This window comes from Macaca nemestrina, chromosome 9 (genome assembly GCF_043159975.1).
Source record: "Macaca nemestrina isolate mMacNem1 chromosome 9, mMacNem.hap1, whole genome shotgun sequence".
Taxonomy (NCBI): Eukaryota; Metazoa; Chordata; class Mammalia; order Primates; family Cercopithecidae; genus Macaca; species Macaca nemestrina.
In genome coordinates, this window is record NC_092133.1 from 84042323 (window position 1) to 84069109 (window position 26787).

The 26787-nt window shown below is 38.7% G+C and overlaps 1 protein-coding gene across 6 annotated transcripts in view; it reads left to right on the forward strand.

Annotated features, from left to right (window-relative positions):
* Nucleotides 1-20670, forward strand: part of SHLD2 (shieldin complex subunit 2) — an 88056-nt gene extending 67386 nt beyond the window's left edge. For 5 of the 6 annotated variants that reach the window (XM_071069879.1, XM_071069880.1, XM_071069878.1 and 2 more), the window contains 5 exons: nucleotides 84-218; nucleotides 5125-5331; nucleotides 8994-9222; nucleotides 16282-16397; nucleotides 19683-20670. In XM_071069879.1, coding sequence (XP_070925980.1) covers nucleotides 84-218; nucleotides 5125-5331; nucleotides 8994-9222; nucleotides 16282-16397; nucleotides 19683-19882 — 887 coding nt within the window. In that variant the 3' untranslated portion in view covers nucleotides 19883-20670. The remainder of the gene's footprint in view (nucleotides 1-83; nucleotides 219-5124; nucleotides 5332-8993; nucleotides 9223-16281; nucleotides 16398-19682) is intronic. The other variant, XR_011607882.1, reaches the window with a different exon arrangement.
* Nucleotides 20671-26787: the final 6117 nt, after the last annotated feature.

A 26787-nucleotide genomic window follows, 5' to 3' on the forward strand; every position in this document is an offset into this window, starting at 1 on the left:
TATATATGTATCATCAACTATTAAAGTATGGTATCACATGTGATAGAGTGATGTCATCTAAGATACTCATTTTCCTTTTCCAGAGGCAGTATACAGTTATAGAGGACAGAAGCAGAAAAAAGTTATGTTAACAGTGGAACAGGCCCAAGATCAACATTATGTGCTTGTATTATGGGGTCCTGGAGCAGCCTGGTACCCTCAACTTCAAAGGAAAAAGGGTAAATACACCAAAAAGCATTTAACCTATTTATATTTCGTAAATGATTAATGTTTATGAGCCCGAGGTGGAGAAAATCTTGAGACTAGACAGCATTTGAAATACAAGTGATCATGATTGAATATTCTTCTGCAAATTTCTTCTGTTAAAATTTTGTACCTCTTGTAGCAATTCATTTATCTAATAAGTCCTCAATAATTGATGGTGGTGAAATAAAGGCTTAAATTTATTCCCAGATATACTACTTTACCTTTTTAGTGAAGATCTTACCTCCTTCAAATAACATTCTTTAAACATTTAATTCTGGAGAAGCTTCTACAATTTTTTTTCAGCCAAAGTACTCTGATAAATAAACTCTCTGATTTTAAGGCAGATGTCAGGGGAGTTACCTTAACTCTTTCAAGTCACAATTACTGTTCAATAAATTACTGTGTTTCATATTTTTATTGTAGTTGTTTTAAAAGCATGCACTGTTAGCCATCCCTAGAATGTTCAGTGTTAAAATATGACCCATGATTACATTTTTCTTTAAAGCATAAATTATTTCTGGTATATTGAATTAAATGGAATTGATGTTTCATTAAAATAATATAATATCTTCCCTTTGCTATTGTGAGATCCTTTAGTTTCATTCGTGGCTTATGAGTTATTTTTCCCTGCTAAATGAATTTAGAGATTGATTCAGTATATTATTATTTTTTTACCTGAAAGAGTTAATGCCTCTCCAAACTTCTGCCTTCCAAATAGTTATTTGTAGGTAAGACTTGTCACATTGTCTCTCTTAATCATTAATAGCTATGACTCGGATTTGAGATAAGTCTAACTTTGAGCTTTTATGTTAAGATCAAACAGGGACAGATGTTTGTTTGGTTGAGCAAGCTGACAAACATGTATCAGTGATAGAGTAACTATGATCGTTGACCACCATAGCCTGGCTGAGAACATGAGTCTAGTGCATGCTACACAAGAATGTAGGTCACAGGTATACTGGAGCCGTAACAAAGCAGATTGCTCCATGTTTAATGTGAATGTTCTTTTAAAACTAATAGTTTTTTGGTTAATAGAAGAGAAATTACAGTTGTCTCTAGGTGACTCTGTGGTGTTTAGGTTAGTACTGAAAACATATGAATCCAGGAATTAAGATGTTGTTCTTTGTGCATTCATTCATCCAGCCCCCCTTATTTATAACCATCATTTTAAAGTTTTAACATCTACTTCAATACCTCACATCAGTCTTTTTAAGATAAAAATACCAATTTTGAAGGATTACTCAAGTGATTCTGATTTTACTTTTCTGATTTTTTTCAGAATTTTCCTGATTTTACTTTTCTTTTCAAGTGACCAGCCCCATTTCCAAATTCCCAGCAAAGAGAATCTGATTGCCCAGAGTAAATTTGATTAAAAAAACTGTGATCAGGAAGACAGGGTCACACAATACAAATATGAGAGCTTGAGCTTATTTCAGTGGATGGGAAAACAGTTAAGGGAATATTTGTGGTCTGGGTGAATACATAAAGATATTTACTATAAAAAATATCTATGTTCATTAGTTTGGAAAGATATATGTAATGTGTTATTTAGTTTGAAAAGCAGATTATAGGCCAGGTGCGGTGGTTCACGCCTGTTAACTCTGTACTTTGGGAGGCCAAAGTGGGTGGATTGCTTGAGCCCAGGAATTCAAGTCCTCATCTTAAAAAAAAAAAAAAAAGTGGATTGTAAAACTTCATGTATAGAAAATATATTATGTTAACATATAATAAATATTTTTATGTTTACATAAGTTAATCCATTAAAATTTTCAGGAAAACCTTTTATGTATAATAGTATCTCATTTTAATAAAAATGTATCTGTAAGTACGTATGTACATTTGAAAATCTGGAAATATGTATGTATACCAAAATGCTAGCAGTGGTTATTTCTGTATGGTAGTATTATGTGTGCTTTAATTTTTTCTTTATACCTTAAGTTTGAATTTTATGTGTGAGCATCTGCATTTACTTTTAAAGCTTTTATTACAAAGGCCTTCAAGCATATACAAAAGTAGAGAGAATACTAAGCATAATGAATTTTTTTTTTTTTTTTTCTGAGACAGAGGTTCATTCTTGTCACCCAGGCTGGAGTGTAGTGGCGCGATCTCTGCTCACTGCAACCTCCGCCTCTTGGGTTCAAGTGATTCTCCTGCCTCAGCCTCCCAAGTAGCTGGAATTACAGGCATGTGCCACCACGCCCAGCTTATTTTTGTATTTTTAGTAGAGACGAGGTTTCACCATGTTGGCCAGGCTGGTCTTGAACTCCTGACCTCAGGTGATTCACCCGCCTCAGCCTCCCAAAGTGCTGGGATTATAGGCGTGAGCCAGCCACTGCACTCGGCCAGCATAATGAACTTAAGTACCTATTAGCCAGCTTATTAAAACACGGTCAGTCTTGTTTCACCTGTTACCTCCCTTGTCTTTACCGTTTAAATATTTTATAATAAATATATTTTATTTTATAATTAAAAATAAAATTAAAACCTTTTGCTTTTTAAAATAAAAGAATAGTTAATGTTTGGAAAATCTAGCTAACAATTTGAGAAAAAATAGAATTAAATTTATACTTTATGTTTGTGCCAATATACATTTCAAGTACATTAGAGATTCAAATATAAAAATAATGAAACAATGAATAGTAGAAGAAAATATGGGCAAAATTATTTGTAATGCAAAGGTTGGTAGGGTAAATAAAATCCAGCAACAAAAACTATTATACATAAAAACCACCATATACAAAATTGAAAGGCAATGAAAAAAACAGAAAAAAAATTACGTTGTCAGAAAATAATGCAGTAAGCAAAAGACACATATCTATAGAGATAAATGGGGAAAGGATATGAGTAGGCAAGTCCCCAAAGAAGAAGTAAAAATGGCCAATAAATACATGGAAAAATTGTTCTGACAAGTAATTGAAAACACAAAGTAATGATGATAGATGATTTTTCTTTTAAGAAATTGATAGAGGAGATATGGGAAAACATCTACTGTCATCAGCACTTGGAAATGCAAACTAGCAGAACCTTTCTTGAGGATAACTGACAATTAATACGAACAAATTGGGGGTACTTTTAGCCCAATAATTATAGCTCTAGGAGTTTATCATAACTATGTGTAAAGATATAGTTGAAAATGGGTTTATCATGGTATCATGTGTAATAGTGAAAAATAACCACCAGAGTCCCTCAAAATAGAGGGTTGCTGTAATAATTTTTAAGATTTTGGTGTATCTGGACAATGGCATATTACGTAATATTTAAAAGCAATGTAGAATAATACATACATATAAAACTATATTTGACTTATTAAGTCAATCCCAGTAAATAAAATCCCAAACAACTGGTTGTCTGCTAAAACGTTAACTGTTTATTTAGGGTGTTGAGATTATGACTGCTATATGTTTATTTACTTGGCTTCTCTTAGCTTACTTTTTAAAGCAGGTATTTTGTAATAAGACAAGAAAGCTATTTTAGTGATTGGTTTTAAGCAGTAACTTGGAATATATACTTTAGTTCTAGCTAGTGATGCTCTGTCTTTACAGATTTACTGACATGTTTGATGATTTTCCACCAAAAAAAAAAAACAAATCTCTAGTGAAAGAAACTAAGGAGATGAGTAGGTGTAGTAAATTAGATGTATGGCCTGAAGTAAGTGGGAAACTCAAAAGACAGCTGATGTGATCAGAAACATTAGTGCTAAGAAACCCTCTTTTGTTTTATTATAGTTTTGAAGTTGAATTTACTAATACAGAATATGATTATTGGGCAAGGTCTGTGTTACTGTGGCTTTAAGAATTAGAATTGTTACTGAGAGTTAAAAATAAGTGCTATCGTGTCTAAATGCTTTTTGTTCTAGAAAAGTTAACTAAGGTAACTAAGGTATTGAAATATGAGTGAAATATTAGACTTGGGTTCATCTCAGTGTCCTTTCTTTAAACAAAACAAAACAAAACTTTGCCTATGGATAGATACATGAGAATTGTCTACTTTGTAAAGCAGTTGGTTATGATAATATGATAAATGATGACCATTCAGGAGGGCAAGGAATCTTTTTTTTTTTTTTGAAACCAATTCTTGCTCTGTCCCCTAGGCTGGAGTGCAGTGGCGCGATCTCGGCTCACTGCAAGCTCCGCCTCCCGGGTTCACGCCATTCTCCTGCCTCAGCCTCCTGAGTAGCTGGGACTACAGGCGCCCGCCACCGCACCTGGCTAATTTTTTGTATTTTTAGTAGAGACAGGATTTCACCGTGGTCTCGATCTCCTGACCTTGTGATCCGCCCACCTCAGCCTCCCAAAGTGCTGGTATTACAGGCGTGAGCCACTGCGCCCGGCCGAGGGCAAGGAATCTTTAGAAAATATTTTATTAAAATTATCTCTAGCGGCCCGGCATGGAGGCTCACGCCTGTAATCTCAGCACTTTGGGAGGCCGAGGTGGGTGGATCATGAGGTCAGGAGTTCGAGACCAGCCTGACCAATATGGTGAAACCCTGTCTCTACTAAAAATACAAAAATTAGCCGGGAGTGGTGGCACGTGCCTATAATCCCAGCAACTCAGGAAGCTGAGGCAGGAGAATTGCTTGAACCTGGGAGGTGGAGGTTTCAGTGAGCCAGGATCGCACCACTGCTCTCCAGCCTGGGCAACAGAGCAAGACTCTGTCTCGGAAAAAATAATACTAACAATAATAATGATGATAATCTCTAGCATGCTTCTATTGTCTTAATGCACCATTCATATTTTATCTCTTTTTACCCAAACTCTTTAGTGATAAAAGATTAGTATTCAGCTGACTTAATCAGATCAATCTATTTCATCTGATACTAAGCCTAGATTTTTTTTTTTCCTTTTTGCTGACTTTTGTTTTTACTGTTTTTGTTTAAGGTTATATTTGGGAATTTAAATATCTTTTTGTTCAGCGCAATTACACACTAGAAAACCTAGAGTTGCATACAACGCCTTGGTCATCCTGTGAGTGCTTGTTTGATGATGATATAAGGGCAATTACATTTAAAGCAAAATTTCAAAAAAGTACACCCTCCTTTGTGAAGATATCAGACTTAGCAACCCACCTAGAGGATAAGTGTTCAGGTAAGATCTTTATATACATAAATTCTGCTATTTTTAATTTCTTTTGAAACAGGGTCTTGCTCTGTTGCCCAGGCTGGAATACAGTGGTGTGAACACAACTTTCTGCAGCCCCCACCTCCCAAGTTTAAGTGATTCTCCCACCTCAGCCTTTCGAGTAGCTGAGGAGGGAAGGGAAGGCTAGTGCATACCATCAGTGCACGCCACCACACCCAACTATTTATTTATTTATTTAGGTAGAGACAGAGTTTCCTATGTTGCCCAGTCTGGTCTCAAACTCCTGGACTCAAGTGAATCCTCTTGCCTTGGTCTCCCAAAGTGCTGGGATTACAGGCATGAACCACCACACCTAGCCCATTGCTAGTTTTAATATAAGCAAAAAGGCTACCACTTGTGGTAAAAATGTATAATTCTACATAAAAGTGAAATATAAATCTTTGCAAATATCTGAACTAGATTCTAGTAGCTTTAGGAACTATGTGCCCGGAACCAAGGACAAAGAACAAATACCTACTTTTTATTATGTGACAAGGTGGGAGCATAAATTCAGTTCCTTACTTTATCTTGGCCAAATGCCAGATTAAAATTTTAACTAGTTGGGTTAATTCACATATGTATGTAAATATGTTTTCCAATATACGATTGAAGGTTAGCATTGTTATATCATAAAACTATGCTAAGGAGAATACAGGCAGAAAACAAAAAAGACAACACCTCTCAAAAAAACCCAACTTTTAATTGAATACAGAGATTTTATTCTCAGAGAAGAACTTCTTATTGCTAGTTCTACACTGAAACATTTACTAATACCAGCAGGTAATTTAAATTAATAATATTTCTGGAAGATAAACACAGATGATAGAAAATTTACAAGCTTTTATACTATAAAATTTTCATACCATTTTCAAAAATGGAAGTTGCTTTATGGCCATAAAAGACTCTAGATTTATACTAACTGGTAAAATCTTGGTAATGTTATAGCATCATGTAAGTTCCTAAGCCAGTTTTATATTCATGTGCCCCTCCAGTGCTCTGCTTCTCAAACTCTACAGACATACAGAGGTGGTCACCATAGGAAGGAATGCCAGACACAGTTGAGGGGTTACATTACTTTGCAGAGACGTTTAGTTTGGTGCCATGGAGAAGTCAACTCTGTTACTTACTGCTTACACAAAACAGTTATCTGCTGGGATTGAAGTCCTAGAATTAGGTTTAAAAATAAAAATAACATCATGGACGACAACAACAAAATAGGTGGCCACCGCGCTGATGATGAACGATTCCGAGGATATAGCCCCACTTGTTTGAGGATGCAGTCAGGAATTGTGCATGTTCTTGGAAATCCTGGAGGTGTGCTCCTCATTGGGAAGCCATGCCAAAACGGTGCCATTCAAATCGGTCCTTCAGAGGCTTTGTTCACAGAGGCCCTTTTAGCCTTTTTCATTCTCTTTGTGTTCAGCTATGAGGGCTGAATTCATAGTTTCTGTCATAGTGTATGTGTTTTTAAGACAAAAATAGAGAGAGAATATGAAAACACAAGCAACTTTTCCCTAACCTATTTTATAGTTAAATAAAAGGAGAAAGAGAGATCAGCATTGGAGCATTTCCTAGAAGGCTCTGCTTGCACAACAAAAGCCAGAGGGAGATGAGGCTAGGACTGAGTCCTTGTAAAGAAATGAAGATGCTTACCCAGTACCTCATCTTACTGCCAGCAGAATTTCAGTGCTCAGCAGCAGTGATCCCCTTGAAAGCAAAGTCCACATTCAGCATGACCTTTTAATTCTTTTCAAGAGGCGTATAAATTTACAAAATGATAGGATTATGTGAACATTCTTTTAAAATTATTGAATTATTAAGAATTTTTTAGGCTGGGCAGGGTGGCTCATACCTATAATTCCAGCACTTTAGGAGGCCGAGGTGGGTGGATAATTTGAGGTCAGGAGTTCGAGACTAGCCTGGCCAACATGGTGAAACCCTGCCTCTACTAAAAATACAAAAATTAGCCAGGCATGATGGCGGGTGCCTGTAGTCCCAGCTACTGGGGAGACTGAGGCAGGAAAATCGCTTGAACACAGGAGGCGGAGCTTGCAGTGAGCCGAGATTGTGCCAGTGCGCTCCAGACTGGGCGACAGAGCAAGACTCTGTCTCAAAAAAAACCAAAAAAAACCACTTTTTGAGTGGAGGGAGGAGAGTAAGGGTTGAAAAACTAACTGTTGGGTACTCTGCTTACTACAGAAGACTCTACTTGGGTGACGATATGCCCATGTAACAAACCTGCACATCTACTCCGTGAATCTAAAATAAAAATTGAAATTTTTTTTTACATGATTTTTTAGGCCAGACACATTGGCTCAAGCCTGTAATCCCAGCACTCTGGGAGGCCAAGAGGAGTGGATCACTTGAGCCCAGGAGTTGGAGACCAGCCTGGGGCAACATGGCAAATCCCCATCTCCACAAAAAATACAAAAATTAGCCAGTTGTGGTGGTGTGTGCCTGTAGTCCCAGCTACTCAGGAAGCTGAGGTGGGAGAATCGCTTGTGCCCAGGGTGGTTGAGACTGCAGTGAGCCAAGATTGCACCACTGCACTTTAGCCTGGACGACAGAGTAAGACTGTCTCAAAACAAAACAAAACAAAATGTTGTAGTAATTTAACATGTCTTTGGAAAAATGTGGTATTGAATCTTCTACAGTTTGTTACATATTTGATCGCTATGCACTCCTGCTAACTCATGTAGGGATATGTGATACAATTGGAAGAGATGATGAAACCATCTTTGGGCATTGAAAGACTAAAGCAAATGAAGTTAAGAACGGAAGACTCATCATTAACTGAACTCTGAAAGAGATAACCAGAAAACAGTAGGACACCAGAGTGATTAGTTCTTGACCTGGAGTGTTCTTACTTCTGAGAGGATGAAGAAGAACAAATTTGAAGGCTTAAGGCTTAAAGAAGCCTTTAAATTGACTATGGAGAAAGGGAGAATAATGCTCAGAAAAACGACCTCACCGGTACACAGTAAGACAAAAGTAAATTAGGAAAAAATAAGGTCTGGGGGATAGTAGATGTTCAGTATTTGTTTACTGGTGAATGGATGAGCCATTAGCAGTGAATTATGAATATGCTTGAGGTTTCTCATGAGCCACCTGAGAAACGATTAATAAATGAGAACTTTTTATAACCCACACCCAGAGTATATAGATGATAATGGTGAGCGGGAAATTGGGAAAAAGTTTAAAAGAGGACAGGCTATTGATATTTTTGGGTAGACAGAAGAAGAAAAGATCACCTCCTATTTGGCTTTTCACTACAATCAATTAAAAAGAAGACAGGGCAAGGAGAGAGGGCATGTTAGCTAGTTTCAAATATTCGAAGGGATTTCTTCTAAAGGAGGTATTGAACATACGTTGCCTGATTCCAGAGGAATCAGGGGAGGAAGGAAACACCACATGTTCAGGCAAATTAGCCAAGTAAACCTGCTCTCAGGTGCAGCCAGACCCCCCTGCCTTTAGATTCTAGGAAAATAGTAAAGAAGACCAAGAACAAGACCTCCGTGTATCCTTTTACTACAAGTGACTGTAAATCAACTATAAAATTAGCCATGTTTGTAAATTAAAGTTAAAATTTTGGCCTAATAATTTATAATATATCTGTTTGTCCTTTATAGGAGTGATTCTAACTAAAGCCCAGATTTCAGAGCTGGCATTTCCTATTACAGCAACTCAGAAGATAGCTCTAAATGCTCACAGTTCTCTGAAGAGTATTTTCTCTTCTCTTCCCAACATCGTATATACTGGCTGCGCAAAATGTGGATTGGAACTAGAAACAGATGAGAACAGGATCTATAAACAGTGTTTTAGCTGCTTGCCATTTACTATGAAGAAAATACACTATAGGTAAGGCAACTAAGCAAGCCAATTTGATGGAAAATAATTATTACAGATCTGGAAAAATTAGTCTGTAAACCCTTACTTTCTAAAAAGAATTAACTAGAGCTAGTCGAAGAGAATAAAATTTTCCCTGAGTGATAGATAGCTATTTATGGAAGCAAAAATTTCCCAGGAATCGTTACAGGAATTTCTTAAAGCAGTAATTGGGAGATTTTATTGTCTTCAAACAGCTGTACCAAAGAAACATTTTCCTTGGTTTACTTTTTAACCAAAATCTAAATGGCTCATAAATAACTCATTTTCCTACCTTAACATATAATTAGAATTTAAAGGCTAAAAGTACCATATGATCTCACCTCTGAGTTGTTGTGGAAACTGGTAAGACATTTAACCTATTTTCCCACCTTTACCTTAGAAATTGAAGCTAGCAAATAAATGTTGTATGGTACAACTGCTAACCAACTCAGCGAAAAACACATTGTTTTTCGAATAATAAGTAGTCAAAAGCTCAGATATTTTTCTTTTTACCATATAAATTACATGTGTTTACAAAATAGCACTCAGTGTTTTATGCTCCTTCTAATTATTTCTAAATATTGCAGTATCTAAAAACTAAATGCAGATATATTCCACATGTTATCATGGCATACTTCAAGAAAAGTTATAGAAGCTTAATTTGTAAACCTTATTTCTCTTTACAGATATTATGTTTGTTATAAATAAGTGAATGAATTTTGCTATTACTGTGACAGTTGCTTTTGTGGAAAAGAAGATTGAATTAGGATGCACGGTAGGCTGGGTGTGGTGGCTCACACCTGTAATCCCAGCACTTTGGGAGGCCATGGTGGATGGATTGCTTGAGCCCAGGGGTTCAAGACCAGCCTGGGAAACATAGGGAAACCCCATCTCTACCACACACACAAAAAAAGGGCATGGTGACATAGGCCTGTAGTCCCAGCTACTTGGGAGGCTGAGGTAGGAGGACTGTTTGAGCCCAGGAGATTGATTGTTACAGTGAGCTATGTTTGCACCACTGCACTCCAGCTTGGGCAACGGAGTGAGACCCTGTCTCAAAATCAAAACAAAAAATGCATGGGATGTTACAAACAACATTGATTTATTGATAGTTAAGGCCCCTAAAAAGTACATATAGGTGACTTATTTATATCATTCCAAATGTGTCTATTCAATATAAGCATTTATTAGACAAAAATGTTGCTCAGTACTATTCCTTATGGGGAGAAGGGCCTTTGATTCTTTAGTTTACAAAATGACTGTTCAAGAGAAGGACTTCACAGATCGGTATCACCTGATTATGGCATAACTAGTATGAGGTATGTAAGATCTCTTCCTAAACTATACCACATTAAAGATGTAGTGCTAGTTTGTTGTCTTGCTGGAATGTTGAATGGTCATGTTAAGGCAATAATTATTATTTTTTATTTATTTAAAAGCCTTTTTTAAATTTTTTAATTTTTTTTTTTTGAAACAGAGTTTTGCTGTTGTTGCCCAGGCTGGAGTGCAGTGGTATGATCTCAGCTCACTGCAACTTCTGTCTGCCAGGTTCTTCTGTCTCAGCCTCCTGAGTAGCTGGGATTACAGGCATGTGCCACCACACCCAGCTAATTTTGTATTTTTATAGAGACAGGGTTTCTCCATGTTGGTCAGGCTGGTCTTGAACTCCCGACCTCAGGTAATCCACCTGCCTTGCCCTCCCAAAGTGCTGGAATTACAGGCATGAGCCACCACGCCCAGCCTAAAAGCCTTTAAATTGTTTAGTCCAGATTATGTGGTTTCCTTGAAAAGAAAATATTGAAATTAACAAACTGCCTTCAAGGTATCAAGTATGTGACTCCAAAATCATCTACATGAATCAATCAGCAAACTGAGTAAGAGAAAATTCTCAATGATTATTTATTAAGACTCAGTCAAATATTTATTAGGAATCCACGTATGTTCACATATCACATATGTACTGTGGATGTTATACTGGTTGATCTAAGTAGACTTTTTGTGCCCAAGAAGCTTGGTAGTCCGTTTAAGAAACACTTAATCGGCTGGGCGCGGTGGCTCACGCCTGTAATCCCAGCACTCCGGGAGGCCAAGGCAACGGGATCACGAGGTCAGGAGATCGAGACCATCCTGGCTAATACGGGAAACCCTGTCTCTACTAAAAATACAAAAAATTTAGCCGGGCTTGGTGGTGGGCACCTGTAGTCCCAGTTACTCAAGAGGCTGAGGCAGGAGAATGGCATGAACCTAGGAGGTGGAGCTTGCCATGAGCCACGATCACACCACTGCACTCCAGCCTGGGCGACAGAGCGACACTCCGTCTCAAAAAAAAAAAAAAAAAGAACATTTAACGAACATTTGTGTGACATACCAGTCCCAAACTGTGAGTAGGTTGGTCATATTTTACATTGGTTGTAACTTGGAGCTGATTTTCCAATGGAAGCAACATTAGATATTGCGTTGGAGTCTCATACGAGGCCACAGACATTTATTAAATTTACATGTAGATAGCATAATTCCTGCTCTTCAAGATATCATAAAACTCAAATACCATTTTTAACAATGTTTCTACAGAATATTCAGATTTACAGTTTTGGAATACAAGAAATACATTTATTTTTCTGTACTAGAAACCGGAAAACCCAGCAGGTCAAACCACAATTAAGGCTCCTATTTAGGCAGCACTAGGAAACGTTTGGGTGTCTCAAGAGGTTGTAGCCAAGGTGCAGGCCGGGGCTGCAGTCATCTGAAGGCTTGACTGGAGTTGGAGGATTCATTTCCAAAGTGGCTCATTCATATGGCTGGCAAGTTGAGTTCCTCTTCACTTGGGTCTCCACAGGCTTCCTGAATGTTCTCACAAAGTGGCAGCTCATTTCCCCAGAGCAGGAAAGGCAAGAAAGAGAGTTCCAGGTAGAAGCCAGCCTTTTTGTGACCTAGACTCAGAAATCATGTGGCATTACTTCCACCAAATTCTGTTCATCAGAAGTGAGTTTAGCTGCACATTGGAGAGTGGATTAGAATGAAGCTAGTGCAGAGAAGAGGTAAGAGGCTGTTGCCTTATTTTGGAGGAGAGATGATGGTGGCTTGACTAGAGAGGAGGTGGTGGGAATGAAAAGAAGTGGACAGATTTGAGAATGGTTGGAAAATAGTTTGCAAGATGTAGTGATTGGTAGGTAAAGAGAGAGCACAGGTACATTACACATCATTGACAGTTGGGTGAACAATAAGATTATTTATTAAAACAAGTAACCTTGGGAAAATGTTGATCGTATTGAGCTTGAGTTCCTGAGAGGTAGCAAGTTGGAAAGTGGTTAGATGTACAGAAATGCAATTTGCAAGATAATTCTGGGCTAGGCTTATGAGGTTATATGTGGTGATTGAACTCTTCCTTGGTTTCCGCACTCTGTTTTGTTTTTCCTTCTTAATCTTCAGTTATTACCTCTCCTAATGAATTACTCTTACCAGCCTATAAACACACTCCTGTATTTCTCGTATTAAAAAAACAAACAAAATCATCCACTAACGTTACATCTCCCTCTTATCCCTTCGTTTTTCTATTCTGTTTTATACCCAGCCAAACTTTGTTAAAGAGTTGTAAATATATTCTCTCTCCCCATTATGTCTTCAGTTTCACTCCAGTTATTCCATTCTACTCCCACCATGCTGCAGAAGCTGCTTTTGTCAGAGTTACACTTTTGATGTTGCCTGAGGCATGGATACTTCTTTCCTCGCTCTAACTGCTCTCAGTTATATTCGGCATGTCAGGCTACTTCCTCCTTCTTGAAATAGCCTCCTCCTGGCTTTCTAACCTGTCTCTCAGGCCCTTCCTTCTCAGCCTCTTCTACCCCCTCTTTAAATGCTGGGGTTAATCTTGAGCTCTCGTCTGTGTCCTTCCTCTTATTCTTTCTGTACATTCTGCCTGGATGATCATAGCTGTTTTCATATTTGTACTTACATCTTCACCCTGATTTTCTCCTCCAGGCTCCAGTAGTTAGTATCAAATCCTTTGCTTGACGTCCATCTCACATTTAAACATACCCACAATAGACTGTTGTTTTTCCTAACCATACTCAAATCTAGTTCTCTTCATTTTTATACTTTCTGGAAAATGACACACCATCTACCCAATTATTTAAGCTGGAAACCTGGGCACAATCGTTGAATCATTTTCTCTTCCCTACCTCCCCTATCTAATCTATTAGCAAGTCCTAGGAATTTTCATTCAGAACTACATCACAAATTCATCCACTTTTTTCCATCTCCACTGCTAACATCTTAGTCCAGTGTATCTCAGCAGGGGCGTTGTTGACATTTTACGCAGGACAGTTTCTCATTATGTACCATATCCCACACACTGCGGGCATGTGGCATCCCTGTTTACCTTCCCCTAGCTGAACCTCAGTTACTGTGAAACCAAAATGGAAAGTCAGTGCCTGCTCGTCTGGAATCACTCAGGCCTCATCTAAGTCACTACTACCTGTTGCACAAACCAGCACACCAGCAGTCTCTTGGTGGAGCTCCTGCTGGCCTTGCCTCCTCCCCTTTATTCTCCACCTGTTGGCAGCGTGATTACCCCTTGCTTCACCCATCAGTCGTCTCCTTATGCTTGTTGCCTCTGCAGTCTCATCTGCTGCCACTCCCCTGTCATCCAGCACTCTAGCCACGTGGCCTTCTTTCAGTTCTTCAGACATTTTGATTTTTCTCCTTAGGATGTTCTCGAATTTCTTCCCTCAGTCTGACTCCACAAGGCTGGTTTCTTTATGTCTTAGATTAAATGCTGCTTTATCAGAGAGGCCTTTCCTAACCACCCTTCTTTATTTTCTGTTATAGTAGCCTGGGTGTGCTTATTGTAATTTGTAGTTGCATACTGTCTTTTCTAAAAAAACATTTTTACTGAAGTAAAATTCATATACAGCAAATTAATCTTCTGAAATGTACAGTTCAATGGCTTTAGTATATTCCCAGGGCTGTGTAACTATCACCACAACCAGTTAGGACATTTTCATCACCCAGCCCTATACAAAGCCTCATACTCATTAGCAGTCACTCTCCTCCCCATGCCCCTCAACCCATGGCAACTACGAATCTGCTTTCTGTCTCTATAGATTTGCCTGTTCTAGATATTTTATATAAATATTATATAATATGTGATCTTTTGTGACTGGCTTCATTTAGCATGATGTTTTCAAGTTCCATCCATGTTGTAGCATGTATCAGTACTTCATTCCTTTTTATTGCAAAATAATATTGCATTGTATGCATATACCACATTTTGTTTATCCGTTCATCAGTTGATGGACAATTGGATTGTTCCTACTCTTTGGCTATTATGAATGATGCTGCTGTGAACATTTGTGTACAAGTTTTTGCGTGGATATGTGTGTTCATTTCTCTTGGGTATATATCTAGGAGTGGTGAATTGCTGGGTCATATGGTAACTGTCTATTTAACCTTTTGAGGAACTGCCAGACTGTTCTCCAAAATTGCTGCACGATTTTACATTCTCACCAGCAATCTGAAGTTGTAATTTCCCCATATCCTTGCCAGTACTTCTTATTCTGTTTTCCTTTTTGTTGCATGTGCTTTTGGGTCATATCTGAGAAAGGTGTCATTTCTAAGCCAGGGTTATGGAGATTGGCTCCCATATTTTCTTCTAAGAGTTTAGTAGTTTTAGCTCTTATATTTAGGTTTATTATCTACTTTGAGTTAAATTTTGTGTATGGGATAAGGAAGGGGTCTAATTTTATTCTTTTGCATGTGGGTGTCTAGTTGTCACAGCATGAATTTTTGAAAAGCCTATTCCATCTCTGTTTAGTCGTCTTGGCACCACTGTTGAAAAGCTTATTTTCTTTTTTTTTTTCTTTTTGTAGAGGTGAGGTCTTGTGTTGCCCAGGCTGGTCTCAAACTCCTGGCCTCAAGCAGTCCTCCTCACCTTGGCATCCCAAAGCACTGGGATTACAGGCATGAGTCACCACGCTTGTTTAATTTCTTCCTATCCCACTACGGTTTTATGTTCCTGAGTGAAGGAACCAGATTTGTCTTGTTCACTAGTGGGTACCCAGCACTTACCACAGTCCATGATAGATGCTCAGTTTGTATTTGCTGAAATAAATAATGGAGGGACAGAGGCTGAGGAAAGAGTGTAGAGTGAAAAGAGGAAGGAACGCAGAGTCATCATGTGAATAAAGGGGGATGTGGGTTTTTAGGGAGAAAATCAGTAGTTATGTTTTAGCTCTGTTATATTAAATTCCCCCACTAATGAGCCTGTTTCTGAATTCTATTCTCAATTTATTTTTAAAAAATTAACGTAGTTATAAAATAGGTACCACAGGCCATGGTTAAAATGCACACTACATAGGAGGTTACAAAACAGAGAGTAAAAGTCTCCTTCACCATCCAACCCTCTCCCACCAGTGCTGCTTCCATGCTGGTGAGAAGGTTTTTTGTATGTCCTTCCAGTGATTTGTTATGTTCATCCCAGCACATGTGTATCCCTTTCTTTAGAAGCTTGTGGACAGAAGAATATTGTTCATATTGTTGTTCCTTAGAGTCTATCCTGGTGCTCCTTCCCTAATAGCACTTGTAAATATTCTTCATTCTTTTTATCAGCCACATAGCATTAAGGTGTAGGATGCACTGAAAATTGTTAATCCAGTTCCCTGTTTATTGATATGCAAAACAGTTTATTTCTGATAGGGAAGAATTCAGTTGAAAGAAAAAAATTGAAATTGTGATTGTGAAATATGTGATTATTATTTTTAATTTCATTTCTAAAAATAATTTATAAAACAGTTTAATATATTTTATATTAGTATCTGAAATTTAAAAATGGATATAGAATAGATAAAATGTATTAATTTATCATTTGAAGCGCTTGGGGAAAAAAAAAACCTTTTTTTGTTTCTAGGATGTCACAGAACATCCTAGAGTTGTTTTAGGAATTAAAATTAATCCTGCATAAAAACCAAGTGCTTTTTGGAATTATTTTTCATTTAAGCATTTCTTTTATTTGAAAATCTTTTTGAAGGTTGTGTGTTGTTTACTCTTTTGTAGGCCAGCCTTAATGACTGTAGTTGATGGAAGACATGATGTTTGCATCCGTGTAGAATCAAAGCTGATAGAGAAGATTCTTCTCAACATTTCTGCAGACTGCCTCAACAGAGTGATAGGTAATATATCAGTGTGCCATCAAGCAGTTGTTATACTCAGGAGTATAAATGGTATTTCAGAACAGAAAGAGCACTGTACTTTAAATTAAGAGCTTTTCTGTCCATATAAAAGCAGAAGGATAATTTAGCTTAAGTGAAATATAAGCCTATGTAAGTTAGAAGGTTGACTTGCTTTACACCTGTTAGTACATGAATGGTGGGAGGCACCTAATTTCTTCTTAACCTAATTTCCAGTTGGTAAGCAAAAACTATTTTACTTAACTCTAGTTTTATAAGAGTGAAGTCAGTGAGTGTGTGACACAATATATATGAAGATAGTCCACTGGCATGGATTTGCAAGATCTTCAACCGTGATGTCTTAGTCATCAGTGGCTAAGAATAAAGCAAAGACAATATATCTGTCAGGTATTCAAACTCCATTCCTGTTCTCATTAGCCTCAGATCCTCTAAGCTGATGAGCTAATCTGGTTCTGTGATTGCTTTATCTTTTAATAGCAGATTGTTTTTTGTGTTCTTTTTTAGTTGGGGGTATCTAGTAATTTTTGGTTGAATGCTGAACATTGCATATATTAAGTAGAACAATACAAACTGAGGTAAATAGTATTTGTACCTGGAAATAGGCATGCCTCTTTTGGTCCTTTACTGGAGGTGAGGGGTGAGCAGGATGGTCAGTCTTGTCATATGTTGAGTTGGATTCAGGTTTTGTTGTTTCTCTGGTTACCTTCAGGTCACCACTGGTTTCGAATTATCTTGTGCTTATGGTGGGAGGTGGTTCCCCAGTATTCCTGCTCCACCATCAACTTAGCCCTCCACTCTGCACTTGGGCCTCAGAGAAAGTTTCTCTCCATGTTCTTGCACCTCCCCAAGTTGCACAAACTTTTGTTGATTGTTACTTGGTGCATCCTAACCTGGTGGGCAGGAGCACGATTGTTCCTCTTTGATTCTGGTCCAGCCCCAGTCTTATACAGGATCTTGCATATGGTGCTTTCTTGGTAGCCCTGTCCCTTATGTGGCTGTGCCAGTGGCAGCCGAGCTCTGTCTTGTGTCTTTGGTGGGTCTTGTGTGGTCCTGGCCCTGCCCCAGCAGTAGGGGACCACTAATGGTCTTGACCCAGGCTGGTTTTTCAGTCCTCCCTCAGGATGGAGGGATTTTTTTTTTCTTTTTTCTTTCCCGCATCTGTGCTGGTTCCTCACCTGTACCCTGGGGCAACAGGATTTGGTGTCCTTCTTCCAGCAGTTGAAGGCTTTTGTTCCTTAAAAGGGAGGCCAGATAGTGCTTTGTGTTTTGTAGTTGGAAGCTTTCTTTGATGTCTTGCCCTGCCCCCAGTCTTGTGAGCACCTGGTGGAGGTGAGACTTACCATGTGGAGGAGCCTGTGAGGATGCAGACGTTCCTTATGTTGGTGACACTGGCAATTCATTGGCTTTTTGCAATTAATTTATTAATAAAAATCACATTCTTCTTTCCTGCCTATATGGAGGACTTGTCTTCTTCCCGAGGCCTGCCCCAAGGGAACCTGTGCTCCTGTTCCATCTCCCTGGAGGCACCTGTCTCCTTATGTTTCAGTCTTTTTTGCTGTTTTACAACCTTGGTTCTCATGTGTATTCAAGAAAATGATGATTTTATATTTATTCAGCTTTTTCCAGTAACTGTTAGGGTGGGAGCCCCACTCTTTCCAGCTTTCTACATCCTAATTAGAAGCCTCTCTTCTTTTTTCCCCCATTTTCTTTATTTCATTTTTATTCTTTTGACTATTTTCATTCCTTTTATTAATGATACTTATATATTTTCAGTGTTACCTCTTCTTTTTTTTGTTTGTTTGAGACGGAGTTTCACTCTTGTTGCCTAGGCTGGAGTGCTACGGCACAATCTCGGTTCACCGTAACCTCTGCCTCCTGGGTTCAAACAAGTCTCCTGCCTCAGTTTCCCAAGTAGCTGGGATTACAGGCATGCACCACCATGCCTGGCTAATTTTGTATGTTTAGTAGAGACGTGGTTTCTCCATGTTAGTCAGGCTGGTCTCAAACTCCCAACCTCAGGTGATCCGCCTGCCTCAGCCTCCCAAAGTGCTGGGATTACAGGCGTGAGCCGCCGTGTCCGGCCTCTCTCTTCTTCTTTGCATAATGTAAATTAGTCTTTATCTCTTAGAGAAGCATTATTCTCATATCACATATACTTCAGTGTTTTGTACATTCTTGAGACAATTAAAGTTGTACTTCTTGGCATTATAGATTGTGATCATAAGTGAAAATGTCATTGGTTATAAAGTGATCATCAGACCATCCAGATTATTATTAATATTGGTTATTTTTTAGTTTATCACAGTGAAAATACAAATTTAAAAGTTATTGTAGAGAATTATCATACCCCCCAAAATATGTCATTGGTCCTCCAGGACTCTGTAGCCCCCATTCAAGAAAGACTGTGATAATTGTCAGGGGGTTAGTATGGTCTGAGCATGGTCGATGGTGCTTTGTCATTCTGGTGTTGAACAAACCTACCAAGTGTCTTGATTAGATGTCCTAAAAAAGTGAGAGGAAGAGTATAGGACAAATGCAAAATAAAATAACACATTTAGCTATAATTTTAGTATTTTTTATTATTGAGATTCAATATTTCTTAAGTGACCAATTCAAGATTCTTTTATATAAAAAATAAATGTATGCATAAGTAACTTGATCAGAACTGTGAACTGGATAAGAGCACTCTTCTGATGTACTGTAGCATAACCAGAACTACTGTCGTGACGTCTGAACGGTGTGTTATCTGGGCCTGTTTCTTGTGTCAGCGGGATCACATGCTGTCACTCTGGAGTGCCTCAATAGCTTGTAACTAGAAAGAGAAGGTGTAGGAAGAGTAGTTTACTTATTTATTTATTTAGAGACAGAGTCTTGTTCTGTTGCCCAGGCTGGAGTGCAGTGGCACAATCTTGGCTCACTGCAACCTCTACCTCCCAGGTTCAAACAAATGTCCTGCCTCAGCCTCCTGAGTAGCTGGGATTACAGGCATGTGCCACCACTCCCGGCTAATTTTTGTATTTTTAGTAGAGACAGGGTTTTACTGTGTTGGCCAGGCATGTGTCGAACTCCTGACCTCAAGTGATCCTGCCATGTCTGCTTCCCAAAGTGCTAGGATTACAGGTGTGAGCCACCGCTACTGGCCATGAAGAGAAATTTAAAATGGATTTGAAACTTGAGGAACCAAGAGAAACAATGAAACCCCTCAGTGTGTTTGCTCCTGTCAAGCTAGCAGCGATCTTGAGAGCTCTTTGCTTTCATCTTCTGCAGTTCCTTCCTCAGAGATCACCTATGGGATGGTCGTGGCAGACCTGTTCCACTCCTTGTTGGCAGTCAGTGCAGAACCTTGTGTATTGAAGATTCAGAGCCTTTTTGTGTCAGATGAAAACAGCTATCCATTACAACAAGATTTCTCCCTCCTGGATTTTTATCCTGACATTGTAAAGCATGGAGCCGATGCCCTTCTCTGAGGCCGGAGGAAGAAATTGCAGACATTTCAAGGAAGAAGTACTGAAATGATTTGTCTTTTGAAATAAATGAATGACAGGACTTTTGCTTTGGATTTTTTATTAAATATATTTTACGAAGAGAATTGCAGTAGATATATAAATTAAAACTTTTTTCTAAGAAAATCCTGTGAGGTTTAAAAAGATTGTTTTTGTTTTTTTGTTTCTTCCTTTCTTCTGGAGAAATGATCTACCAGTCAAGGCAATATGTAGCCGATCCCTGGGAATTAAAGGTTTGCCCATTTGTTCACTGTGTTTAGTCCCTGCTGCCTTCCAGGCATTGTACTAAGTATGGGGAACTACATGGAAAACAGTCCCTCAGAAACTGCTGTAGTGCTTTTGCTTATCCCTACCTAAAAAACCGTCAATGTGAAATCATTTCCTTGGTTATAACTATACATGATAATGGATTAGTTTATATAAACCTATGTTTAGACAAGTTCAAAACAAGCATGTCTTTCTATAAAAAGCTTTGAAAATGAAGGAAATGAGATCATGTTTCAATTTATTAAAGCGGGGAAGAGCGTTCTGTGGTTAGTTCATGTCTAGGATTTGAGTGCCTTACTGAATGTATTTACCAGCAAACATGTAGCAATCGGTTCTCTCATTGTGATGGTAGAAGCTCATGTAAAATGGTAGTCATTAATGAAGAAGTATGAAGTGGTACTTATTCTGTAAGTTCAGAGTATGCCAAGTGTTAATATATTATCATATTGTCTGAAAATAAATTTATGATGATATGAACAAGCTTATTTTACTCTGTGTATGTTTTTAAAAATTCCTTTGGTTCAGAGGTGGTAATTGTTTTTTAACTTGGCTTCCCTAAGAATGAACCACAAGAGTTTTGTGATTCTTTCAAAAATAATGTGCAAAAATGCCTTAATGCATGTTTCTGTGGAGAAGGATCTATAGCTTTCAACAAATCGTCAGAGGGTTCTGTGACCAAGAAAGGTAAGAACAAGGCTTTAACTGATGAGTTTCTTTGTGGGGAAGATAAGGGAATTAGAGCAAATGATTACCCAAGTTTTGTCTGGCAGCTAATAAGGTGGGTACAGAAAGAATTGACCCCATTTTGTCTCCAGAGACTGGAATTCAAACAAAATCTTGGCTCCCTTCAATGATTCATTGAATGGGTGATTAAACTTGAGCCTGTAGTTGATGCCTTCCAATCTGTGCTCTCTTAACTATAACCACACTAGGCAGATATTTGGAATTCTGATATAAAATCTGCCCAGTCAATATAGGCCAACCAAGAGAGCTGTTCTCGTAAGTGGGCCCTTCCCCACTTTGACCTCAAGTGGGGACCTAATCCCTACATCAACCAGAACATAATCCCCAGGAATAGATGGCTCTTCACATCCTGCTGGGAAGAAATCTTTAAACCATTTCAGGTGAGACAACAGATCACACCAACATCTCTTCACAGTTGTTGGTATGTATTTCATGAATTAACACATATTTCCAGGAGCCCTTATTTAGGTTGGACTGTTTCCTCCAGTCTTGAGGAATCTGAGCTATCTGCAGAAGTTATGAGCTATTTAATTGGGATCAGGATCAGCCCATTGCTCCTGCTGTGGTCTGAATGTGTCACCCCAGAATTCTTACGTTGAAACCTCATCTCTGATGGCATTCAGAAGTGGGGCATCTGGGAGGTGATTAGGTCACGAGGGCTCTGCCCTTGTGAATGGGATCAGTGCCCTTACAGAAGTGGCCCAAGGGAGCTTCTTTGTCCCATTTTGTCACATGTGAGGATACAGCCAGAAGGTGTCATCTTTGAAGCAGAGAGCAGGTCCTCACTAGACTCTCAATCTTCTGGCACCTTGATCATCCCAGCCTTCAAACTGTGAACAATAAGTTTCCGTTACTTGTAAATTGCCCAGTTTGTTACTTTGTTACAGCACCCAGAACGGACTAAGACACCTCCTGTGTGTATTCCTTACCTGAGATGACAAGTACGTGTCTTTAATCTACTCTGTTATGTTTTCATAAAACTCAGTGGCATAGCCAAAGAATGTCATCCAGCAGTCCCATATCTGGCAGTCTCATGGTGGGCATTTTAGGGAGACTTCATTCTTCATCTCCTGATAGTTCAGCTTGCAGGGACAGCTCTCTTATTTTCAGAGAACCATTTTTACTTGTTAGTCACTTAGTTTCCCCAAAGGTATCCTTTTTCTAACAGCATTAGAGGCATTCACCTTTCTCCCCACTAGTAAGGTCTGTGCTAAGTCTCATTTTACATCTTTTTTTTTTTTTTTTTTTTGCGGGGGGAAAGGGGGTCTGATATCAAATGAGTTGACAACATTGGGTGCATGATCCACCCTACGGACGTTTGCTGAATGTCTACCATGTGCCAGGCACTGGGAATACAAAGACACGAAGGTCTGCCTTCTGTAAGTTCACAAGCAAGCTGGTGAAGAAATATTTAAACAAAATTATATCAGCGCCAAGATTAAATCTGTGGAATACAGAGCCAAGGCAAAAGAGGTAACAGTAGGATGGGTTTGTTAGTCATGACTCTTGGTTGCAAGTGATAAAAACCCAACTCAGAGTAGCTTGAGCAAAAAAGGGGGACTTGATTGACTCACATAAATGAGGGTAGTACCAGCTTAAGGCACAGTTGAATCCATTGGCCTAAATTACCTGGTTACCCCAACTCCCTAATTCCCTCCCTCCCTCCTTCCCTTCCTTCCTTCCTTTCCTTCCTTCCTTCCTCTTTCTTTCTCTCTCTGTCCCACCTTCCCTCCCTCCGTCCCTCCCTCCCTCTCTTTCATCAGAAGAGGTCTTTTACGCTGTTATGCAAAAGCATAGATGTTTCTACAAAGTTTTGATAGGATAACATTCTCACAGTGATTATAAATTTTCATCATCCCTAGAATTCTAAACTACTGGGATCTGAGGCCGTAAGTTGTTTAAGAGTATTCTGATATTACCTTAGATTCAGCAAAACTTGAATAGTTGATCATGCCTTTCTTAGAAGAAAATATCTGTAATTTCTCAGAACAATATAGAATGAGACAGAAAAACTAACCATCCCTATGTTTCTAGGTGTTGGAACACAGGTCATGAATCATAGAACAATTATAATAAAGTGTTCATCTTTCTCAGTAGTTTAATTCTGGCCCCTGATTGAATGTCAACAGGGGAGAAATGTGTGAGAGGGGATGAGGTTTGCCAATTAATTGTCATTATGTCTTTGGAGGTCTTGAACCTGGTTTGTTATTAAGAAGTGAATTCTACCCACTTAAGGCATTCATTTGCTAAAGGTAACCCGTCTGCTTCACTGCAAGCTCTACCTCCCAGGTTCAAGCAATTCTCCTGCCTTAGCCTCCCAAGTAGCTGGGATTACAGGTGTGTACCACCACACCCGGCTAACTTTTGTATTTTTAGTAGAGATGAGGTTTCACCATGTTGACCAGGCTGGTCTCGAACTCCTGACCTCAAGTGATCTGCCCGCCTCGGCCTCCCAGAGTGCTGGGATTACAGGCGTGAGCCACTGTGCCTGGTCTTAAGTTTATAATTTCTTAACATTGTGTTTAATTAAGCCTATTCACAAATATTCTTAAATAACATACCAAAAGAATTTACTTACACTCTAATAGGAAAGATTCTACATTAGGATGCAGAATCTTAAGGAAACAATCTTCAATTTCTTGACTTAGACATTCTTGGTAACAGACCCATACAGTAAGCTGGGTGCTGCAATATGCAGTAGAAACACAATGTCAAATTAGATTTCAGCCCTGCCTCTAGGAGCTCACAGAGCAGGGGAGAAGTAAATCAATTATTATAGCACAACATGACAATTTGTGGTAATGAAGATAACAGATAAAATCAGCCATATTTGGAGTTGTGATTGTGTAGGGGAATGTCCTTATTCTGAAGAAAGAGACACACACTGAGTATTTACATTTCATGATGTCTGCAAATTACTTTCAAGTGCTTTGTTGAAAAAAGGGATGGAGAGTAAGCCACAAGAGAGAAAGCAAGTGTGCCAAAACAATGATATTTGGTTAATGAAGATGAAAGGTATAAATGTGCCCATTACATTATTCTCTCAACTTTGGCTCTGAAATTTTTGAAATTAAGAAGTTGGGGAAGTTTCCATCCTCAAATGAAGATGCCACTAGTCATATAACAGCAATGAACTGAGATCACACCAGTGGACTCCAGCCTGGGTGACAGAGCAAGACTCTCTCTCAAAAAAGGCAAAAAACAAAACAAAACAAACAAACACAAGGAACATGCATTTTTGTTTAAAGGAAAATGTTCTTTTAATTTTTTTTTTTTTTGAGATGGAGTCTCACTCTGTCCCCCAGGCTGGAGTGCAGTGGCACGATCTCAGCTCACTGCAAGCTCTGCCTCCCGGGTTCACGCCATTCTCCTGCCTCTGTCTCCCAAGTAGCTAGGACTATATAATAAAAAATATGTGTATTTATTTAGGGTCTTTCAATGTTGCCCAGGTTGGACTCAAACTCCTGGGCTCAAGTGATCTATCACCTCAGCCTCTTGCATGTATCTACATCTTATTTTATTTTATTTTTAGAGACACTCTGTTAACCAGGTTGGAGTACAGTAGTGTGATCATGGCTCACTGCAGCCTCAACCTCCCTGGGCTCAAGTGATCCTCCCTCCTCAGCCTCCTATGAGTAGCTGGGACTACAGGCATGTGCCTCCACACCTGGATACTTTTTGTATTTTTTGTAGAGACATGGTTTTGCCATGTTGCCCAGGCTGGTTGAAACTCCTGGCTTCAAGTGATCCCCTTTGTCTCAGCCTCCCAAAGTGCTGGGATTACAGGTATAGACTCCCACGTCTGGCCCACATTCTCATAGATAGTCTTTGCACACATCTTTCATTCCTTCTGGGAATTTATTCTAAGAAAATAGAATTTTGGGGTCAAAGTACTTGTGTGTATGTATCTGTACCAGGAAAAAAGCAGAAATTCCAGTATCAACAGATAACCATAGCCAAGCAAGGTTGTACATGCCTATGGTCCCAGCTACTCAGGAGGCTGAGGCGGGAGGATTGCGTGGCATGAGCCCAGGAGTTAGAGGCTACCATGAGCTATGATTGCACCACTGTACTCCAGCCTGGGCAATAGAGCAAGACCCTGTCTCTGAAAAAACAAAACAAAACAGATAACCATTGTTACTATTTTGTTGAACATTTTCCAGATACCCTGATAGAAGACAGATAAGTGCATGCACACACACAATTTTACATAAATGGGACCATTCCATATAGGCCAATATGTAGTGTGTACTTTTTTTTACTCCACAATTTGCCATATACCTGTTTCCAAATCAATCAGCATAGATTAAATCATATCAACTACACAGGATTCCATCGTCTGTGTGTGCTTTCGAATCCTACTTTTAAAATGTTCTCAGAAAGGTTATCCTGAAATATATTCCTATCGGGAGGTTTCCCACACTCTCTCTAAACTGAATTGCATAAGTAAAAGACTGATTGTTAGGTTTAAAAGAGGTTGTCTGTTTTAATTGGAGTTTTTCTTTTTTTTTTTTTTGAGACACAGTTTCACTCTGTCACCCAGGCTGGAGTGCAGTGGTGCGATCTTGGCTCACTGCAACATCTGCCTCTCTGGTTCAAGCGATTCTCCTGCCTCAGCCTCCTGAGTAGCTGGGATTACAGGCGGACACCACGATACCCAGCTGGTTTTGTATTTTTAGTAGAGACAGGATTTGGCCATGTTGGCCAGGCTAGTCTTGAACTCCTGGCCTCAAGCGATCTGCCTGCCTCAACCTCCCCAAGTACTGAGACTACAGGTGTGAACCAACGCGCTCAGCCTTAATTAGAATTATTTTGTTGCTAAAGTGATTGTACTTTTGTTTCATATGCTTATCAGTCATTTGCAGTTTGCTTTTTCATATTTTACCTCAGACCATTTTTATTTGGAGGAAGCCTTTTATTAAATTAGTATGTTCTCCTTATAAAGTTATTAATTTTTAACATGTGTCACAGACATTTTTCCCAAGCTTGTTATATACGTTTTGACATGTAGAAGTTATAAATATTTACATGGATCAACCCATCAATCTTTTTCTTTATTTCTAGATTTTATGACATGCCTAGATAGCTTCTTTTCTACTATAAGATTATACACATTTTCTTCAAAAAATGTTTTGAAACATTTATGATTTTTATATTTGTATTTAAATCTTTAATTATCTAAAATGTCGTGCATGGTATGAATGGATCTAACTGATTTATTTTCCTAAAATGGCCAGCTGGTTGTCCCAACACTATTGATGTCTTTCTTTCCCCTTAGTGACGTAGATGTGATCTTTATTATAATATGAAATTATTATTCCTGCTAGCACTACTTGTGGACTTTCTAGTCTGTTTAATTGTTCTATGTTTATTGCTGAGCCAGAACCATACAGTTACAATTATTGTAACTTTACATCTGATAGGAAAAGTACCCCCATATTTTTCTACATTAAAATTATTTTTCTCAGACATCTTTGCCCATCTGTTCTCTTTTATTTCCCATTAAAAGTATATGTTGCAGCGTTTTTTAGTATATTCAGAGTGTGTGACCATCACCACACTCAATTTTAGAACATTTCATCACCCCCAAAAGAATCATCCAAACAGTTACATTAACTGTACCACCCCACAGCCACTAACAGTTGCTCCTCCATACCCACCCCCTTTCCCCCAGCCCTAGGCAACCACTCTTCTACTTAGTGGCTGCATAGATTTAACTATTCTGACATTTCACAAGAATGGAATCACACAATATGTGGTCTTTTGTAACTGATTTCTTTCACTTGGTATAGTGTTTTCAAGGTTCACACATGTAGCATGTATCACTACTTCCTTGTTTTTATTGCCAAATAATATTC